A 7,178-nucleotide genomic window follows, 5' to 3' on the forward strand; every position below is an offset into this window, starting at 1 on the left:
CCACTTCAAGCAGGAAATGGTTCACTGCACACTACGCTGGCTCCAAGCTTGTTTTCAATGAGCTGTTTACAGATGGAAATCATGTAACGTACAACATGTCTGAAGAGAGTCATCCAACTCTAACAATAAATAATCTAAGAGAGAGTGATGCAAAGTCTTACTGCTGTACAGAGAATGCAGAAAACCCACAAGACTGCATACAAAGTACAATCTCCCTCCATGTTGCAGGTACAGTGGTTTTCACTAATGTATTACTTTAAGAATGAAATCAGAATATGAATTCTTACATTATTCACCATCATCTCAGACCTGCAGGTGAAGGTGATTCCTGCCACAGAGGGACAGACAGTATCACTGATTTGTAGCTCCAGTTGTCCTCTGACTGAAAACCCTGCAGCCTACATCTGGTACAAGAACAGAGAGTTTCTCTATCAGGACTGGTCTCCCTGGTACCAACAGCTGGTCAGCAGTGAGGAAGCAGTCAGATACTCCTGTGCTATCAAAGACTACGAGCATCTCAGAGCTCCTGAAGTCTCAGTGGGTGGGTGACAACATTTGGCTCCTTTTCATGTTACAAAACTCCACTTTAAACACTTTCAAGAATATTTTTACTATTTAAGCTTTGCCTTAAATTGTAAAGCCTATGAAATACTGTAACTAAGTGTTTATCAGTTAAAGTACTAAATGTTATTTGTTTTTGTTCAGATTCTGTCACATCGACCTGCTTTACTGTGACCTACGCTGAAGGAAGAATGTGTTCTTATAAGCAGACATCAGTGGATGAGTCCTGCTCCATCACATATCCCAGAGGTTAACTTTCTCCAAACATCCATAAACATTTACACAAACACCACTCCCACCCCCCACACCTAGAACACCTTTAAACAATATTTTAACATTTTGACATGCTTACTGCAGTTCTACACATTATTGTTTTCTACACTAATTTTGTGATCAATATATTATTTTTATTTAATTCAACATGACACACATAAAGTGTTGAAAAATGTTTTTAACATCTCCTAACAGAAGTAGGTCTACAAAGGACTCCTGCAGAGGTGAATCATGTTAGACTGACCTGTATCACCAGCTGTCCACTGGCTGACATCCAAACTGCCTATAGATGGTACAAGAACAGACTCTTAATGTCTGAGAAGAAACAGCAGTTTTCAGTTCACAGCTCCTCTCCTGATATCTTCTCCTGTGCTGTCAAAGACCACGAGGATCTTCACTCTGCTGAAGTCTGTGAGTATAAACCAACTTACAGTCTGTTATTACTGTTATATTATAGGATGGCACATTTGTCTTTAGTTTGCATACTTATTGGGCAACATGAAATATATTTCAGAGGTGTTGATTCAACCTCATTTTCATTTTCTTTGCAGTGTTATTAATCCATTATCTGACTTATGATCTAGTCAGTGATGGAGGTGATCTGCTGGTAACCAGTGTGTCTTATTAAAGACAACATGAACTGCTGATTAGTGTTTGAGTTGATATGACTCACTTGTGAAGCTGTAAATCACAGTCTGTATAACGACAACACATAATAATTACACAATAATTACACATTAGAAATTTGAAAATACTTAACCATTTCATTTTAGAGATTGTACCATAAAGAAAAATTAAATGCAAGCTTCAGTATAAATCCAAACAATGTTTTACATTTTTTGCAAAAAACTAATATGAGGTGTTTAAAGAGGTGCTTTAGCTGCTTTCACATTGTGTGATATTTCCTGATTTGCAGAAAACATGATTTATAAAAAACACCTGAACTTTTACCACAGATTTTTTTATTTAAGTATTAGGCAAGGCTACTTTAGCAATTATTTAGAGTGACCCTATTTTAAGTCTTTAATCTATATTTCAGGTGTTGATGATGAGAACTGCTGGAGTGTAAATTATATCAGAAGGAGAATCTGCGCCCTGAAAGGCTCTTCAGTTGACATTTCAAGTGAATATTTGTATCCTGACAACCAGCAGCCTGAGTCTAAAGTCTGGTATAAAATAAAGAGAAGTGGTGTGTACGAAATTGTGAGGCCGACTAAAGATGCAGTTCGTGTGCAGTATCATGACAACATGAACAACCAGCACATCCTGAGAATCAATAACCTGAAGAAGACTGACTCAGCAGAATACACATTCAGACTCCTAAAAGATGATGTAGTACGGAAGGGTAATCCACCTGGAGTGACTTTGATTGTCTCAGGTAATTCCTGTCTGTATACTTTTCAATAGAGACTGTGCTGCTCCCTCACCATGTACTAATAGCAGTCAGAAGACTTTATTCTTTAATACCTGTACAAGAGGACTAAAGGCTGGTTCATACTTAATATGAGAACATTAACAAAAGAGTAGAAAGTCAAAAAGATGTAATTGTAACTAAATTAAATGCACACAATAAGCTGTATGCAGGGTCATGCACCACCTGAAAGTCATAACAATAAAGTGTAAAGATGCATCTGTGTTTTGTCAAAATGAGACCAGTGATTTCTTAAATATCACACAATAAATCATTCACAGTGAAGCCATGGTCCAATTATTCACAGTTTTAAGAACTTTAACAGATAAATCTTAATTTCACAACTTTGGCTTAATTAGGAGCCTGTATTCTGTCTACTGCCTCAATGGTCTAATTAAAACATCATGCATATTTAAATGTGTCAAATCATTGTAGAAGTTGTATCTCCACTAAAACAGTGTAGGAGAGAGAGAGAGTTCAACATGCTGCAACTTAAAAAAAAGCATGTTAACAGGCATATGAATAAAACATTTTCACCACTTTGACACACAGTATAAAGAAATGTGCTTCTAATATAGGAAACACAAGCAAATAAAAGGGAAGTTACTGAAATAAAGAAGTGTCTGGGGGACATAAAAAACTGATGTCAGGATTTGCTGTCTGGTGTTCAAAAATGAGCTAACAATGTTTGTTTTAGTTTCAAATTCATTTTGTGTGTAACCTACAAGCCTATTTACTACTCTGTACAGTTTGCATTGTTTATTTATTTGCAGTGTATTTCTTTATGTTACATATGTGTCAAAAAGACGAAGATCTTCATTTGTTTGTGTTTTAATAAGTTGCAGTGCATTGAGCTCTATCAGCCACCATAGTTAGAGAGGAGATCAGAATGGATGGATGAGCCTACAAAGGCTGTGACTCTGACACAGGAGTCTGTGCTTCATGTCTCATCTTCTACAAAGCATTTTTTTAACCATGATGGTGATTTTAACTAGTACAGTAGTTTTAGTTGCCTAAACCTGTCTGGACCTTAAACATAGGAGTGGCAGATTAGAAAACACTTACTGTATATGAGTTGTTTTTTTAATCATCATGTCATCTGGGTTGTTTTGAAGGACAGTGACAAACCTAGTTTGTAATTTATGTATGAGGACTTTTGAGATGATACGTCTCTTTTACATTTACTGACTAATCTAATAATCTTTCAGACTTGGAAGTTAAGTTGCATCCTGCTGTGGTGACAGAGGGCCAGAGAGTCACACTGACCTGCAGTACCAGCTGTCCTCTGACTGACGACACAAACTACATTTGGTACTTGAACAGTCAACCTCTGACGGTGCCAGAGAGCCAAAACAAACACCTGGTTCTAGACTCAGTCAGCATTCAGCATGCAGGAAACTACTCATGTGCTGTCAAAACCCACCAAAACATCAACTCTGGTGAAAAGACTCTCACTGTCCAAAGTATCACAGGAACATCAACAGCAGCAGTTGCAAGAGTTGTTGCTGCTCTCCTGGTTATAATACCACTCACTGTCTTCCTCTGGATTAGGTGAGAAACACTGAGCTTTGTTGCAGAGTCATGACATTTACACACTAACCTGACATCATCTATTCATTTTTATATTCACTCATTTCACTAAACAGGAGAAAGAGGTCCTCCAGCCGTTCTCCTAGACTTGAAACATCAGACAATATGGAGCAGGTAAAATAAAATAATTTAAACAATTCTGCTACATTACATAACATTATTGCCCACAACCCTGTTTAAATGCTTTTCTTGCAGGTTATTTCTTTACTAAACACTGTTTTATCATTATTTTCAGTGTTCATAATTCTCTTAGAGAAACCCTAAATGGGGAAAAGTATTTTTATTGTTATTCATTGACTTAATCATACAAACTGTTGATCAGGGGAAAAATGTCCTGATACAAGATGTTTTTTTTCCCTTTATCAGCAACATCAGAGGCTATACAGAGTATGACGTGCTCTAGTCAGTTGAGCAGCAGCAAGCTGACAACGTGTCTCCTTACAATGACAGCATTCAAATGTCAGTCAATCGCTACAAAGGGAAACACCCACCCACAGGCCTGAAGCTGAGACACTGTTTCCGCAAATATGTCCAAAAACGGTTTGAGCTTCTTTTGAAACATTGAGAATTATACACAATATCTGCAGTTTCATGATTGTTTATATTTCCTTTCACAAAATGTGGAGAGAATTCAAATTTCAGTTTGGCTTTAATGACAGGTCACTAAGATCTAAAACTCACATTGTAGGTCATTTTTACTTAATTAATTAAAAACACTTCAGACCTTCGTAGACTTTCAAGAAAGTAGGATTTTTTACCTGAGTGTGCAGGATTTGCGGTTCCTTCTCAAAGAACAGAATATTTTAAATTCTGCTGCATTGGAAAAACATCACCTTCGTCTGTCCTGCTTCCCCTCAGATGGGATGATCCTTCAAGTTACACAAAACAACACAGAAGTACATTGTACAGTACCATTAGTTTTATGGGTCCAAATTTTGCAGCGTAGATGTGCTGTATATCTACAATTTCTTCTACTGCAGTCCACATTACACAGCTACATTAGTCTTCCAACACAAATCAGCCATTTGTAAATCATTGGATATGGATCAATCATTCATTCATTCATTCATTAATCATTTATCATTGATATCATGAAGATTACTCTGACCTAAAACTATCTGTAAAAGAAAATAAACATATTTTGGACAAACTAATTATCCTTCTAAGGCTGTGAGGTCAGCAGTTACTCCTTATTATTAGAGGTTTAATGCCCCACAATGTGTCACATCTTGCCTGGACTTAAGGTGTTTTTTTGGTGTTATGTTGTGTTCTGTATGGTCTCCTGGTTTTGCACGTTTGTTTAGTCCCTCGGTTCATCACTGCATCATTGGTTTGTTGGTTTGTTGGGCTGTGTGCTTGGGTTTGTGTTTGTGGGTGTTTTTGGATGGGTTAGTGTAGATGGCATTCAGTTTGTTTTCTGGGTTTTTGTTCTGTTTCATTTGTGTGTTCATGTACTCCTCCACACCTGCCCTGCATTTGGACTTGTTAGCCCTGCCCTGCTGTCTTCCCCACACCTGCCCTGTGTTAGCCTCGTCAGCCCTGCCCCGCTCCCTGTGTGTCCTCAGCCAATCAGCTCCCTGTATGTTCATTCCCCTCTCGAGTTCTCCACCCATCTCCCCACCTGCACCTCATCTCCTTGTTAGTTCAGTTTCTTTAAGTTCTGGTTTTCTGTTCAGTCTTTGTTGGATTGTTTTGTGTTGTTCCTTCTGCGAGTTCTGTTCAGCCTTGTTTACCTGTCCGTGACCGTCCACAATTAAAGAGTTTTTCGTCATATCTGCATTCCGGTCTCTGCGTTTGGGTCCACTCCCAAACTGTAAACTAATATTATCTGTCTTGTCTTCTCATCAGTTAAACCCTGGTCCTGTGAATGAAAACATCTCAGCCCAACCAACACAGCAGGATGATCTTCACTGTAGCAGAGTCTACTTCTCTGAGACCCAGACAGATCCTCTCTACTCCAACGTCCAGCCACACCAGCCTAAAGAACAGGACGATGTTGCTTGTGCTGTTGTCAACTTTAGACCCAACAGGACCCCAAAGTGATCAACGATTACAACTGATTCAAGATCCACTTAGTGACCTTGCTCATCTTGAACAGTACTATTTTCAACAACCCTTCAATACACATATAGTGTTGGGGTGTATCTGACACACCACAGGTCTGATGTTAATAAATCTTGGTGAGATGTTTCACAGTGGAAAACCTTTCTGCATGATATATGCCAGACTTCAATGTCACATTTCAAAGTTTCTAATCTCTGGCACCGTTACACTCCACTCCATGTTTACCAGCAGTTACCCAAAAGTACTGAACACTTTGAAAACTTGTAATATAGAGAACAATTATTGTGATATGTGTTTTGGCTTGTGTCCCTCATCAGTGGAACACACAGAGAACATTTCAATGAGATGAAGTATGATGTATATATTTGGACCACATTTTCACATGCTGTCTTGCTTTGTGCGGATTTTTAGATTTGTTGTGGATTGTTGACGGACATTTTGCATCACTGAGAACAAAATACTTATAGTAGATTAACCAATGGCATTGCCAGACCACAATACAATGCCATGTAAGCTTATTGAAGCGTTTTGTGTTTTTTTCTGGTGTGCTTCATGTTGTGTTACTGTGCTTTCTGTTTGATTTGCAGTTATAACTGTAAAAATGCTTTTGTAAAACTTATTTTGCTCTCGGAAACATGTTCTACTCTGCATGTTCTGTAGTATATGATGTGAACATAAAAATCATGTCTGCAGCTTCCTCTTCACAAGTGTTTTTTTTTCACCATGAAACAAACACAGACAGCCTCACACCTCTCTGACCAACACTGACAACTTTGACACCTTTTTATGATAACTTGATGCAGCTTAACACTGCTGCATGTTGCATGATGAGCCAATACATTACTTAAAAATGAGAAACAATGACACCTTAAAGTAAATATGAAGGTTCTCCATGTTAAAATATGACATCAAAAACTAAACAACTGCTGCACTACACAGATTGTTTGTCTGTGGTTTTACTAAGAATTATAATGAGGAAGGAGGTTTAATTTTGGTATCAGAGCTACATGCAGCATGTCTGCCAGCCGCCCTTACACTGACCAACAGTCCATTCTGGCTTCAGTCATTTCTCTATAAACCTGCTCTTAATTTAGACTCTTCAGTAAGGTCAGCAGTTATGATGCAGCAGATACAAACACTGTTATACAATCAACTTATAGACGCAGTATTGGTGCCAACATTGATGTTATTATTTACACCTGTAATTTTTCTGCTTGAAAAAGTCAAGGTGTTTGCTGTGAAAAAGGTCCACTGATTAGAAGCGAGGGACTAAAACAAC

General features: G+C 38.1%; 2 protein-coding genes across 2 annotated transcripts; both read left to right on the plus strand.

Moving 5' to 3' along the window:
- The first annotated feature begins 95 nt into the window (after window positions 1–95).
- LOC122976353 lies at window positions 96–1,462 on the plus strand. The gene is made up of 5 exons (XM_044344798.1): window positions 96–228; window positions 308–541; window positions 706–810; window positions 1,030–1,245; window positions 1,386–1,462. Exons 1-5 carry the CDS (start codon window positions 96–98, stop codon window positions 1,460–1,462), a joined length of 765 nt encoding a protein of 254 aa, XP_044200733.1.
- A 619-nt stretch (window positions 1,463–2,081) lies between these two features.
- On the plus strand, window positions 2,082–6,152 carry LOC122972160 (contactin-5-like). The gene is made up of 4 exons (XM_044338957.1): window positions 2,082–2,212; window positions 3,454–3,796; window positions 3,892–3,949; window positions 5,684–6,152. The coding sequence occupies exons 1-4, from the start codon at window positions 2,083–2,085 to the stop codon at window positions 5,876–5,878; spliced, it is 726 nt and encodes a 241-aa protein (XP_044194892.1). The 5' UTR covers window position 2,082; the 3' UTR covers window positions 5,879–6,152.
- Window positions 6,153–7,178: the final 1,026 nt, after the last annotated feature.

The sequence above is a fragment of the Thunnus albacares genome, chromosome 3 (assembly GCF_914725855.1).
Source record: "Thunnus albacares chromosome 3, fThuAlb1.1, whole genome shotgun sequence".
Lineage (NCBI taxonomy): Eukaryota > Metazoa > Chordata > Actinopteri > Scombriformes > Scombridae > Thunnus > Thunnus albacares.

Coding starts and splice junctions, on each gene's coding strand:
- LOC122972160 (XM_044338957.1), top strand. CDS start 2,083: ATGAACAACCAGCACATCCTGAGAATCAATAACCTGAAGAAGACTGAC. Junction 3,797..3,891: donor ACTGTCTTCCTCTGGATTAG/GTGAGAAACACT, acceptor TTCACTAAACAG/GAGAAAGAGGTCCTCCAGCC. Junction 3,950..5,683: donor CATCAGACAATATGGAGCAG/GTAAAATAAAAT, acceptor TCTTCTCATCAG/TTAAACCCTGGTCCTGTGAA.
- LOC122976353 (XM_044344798.1), top strand. CDS start 96: ATGTCTGAAGAGAGTCATCCAACTCTAACAATAAATAATCTAAGAGAG. Junction 229..307: donor AATCTCCCTCCATGTTGCAG/GTACAGTGGTTT, acceptor CCATCATCTCAG/ACCTGCAGGTGAAGGTGATT. Junction 542..705: donor AGCTCCTGAAGTCTCAGTGG/GTGGGTGACAAC, acceptor GTTTTTGTTCAG/ATTCTGTCACATCGACCTGC.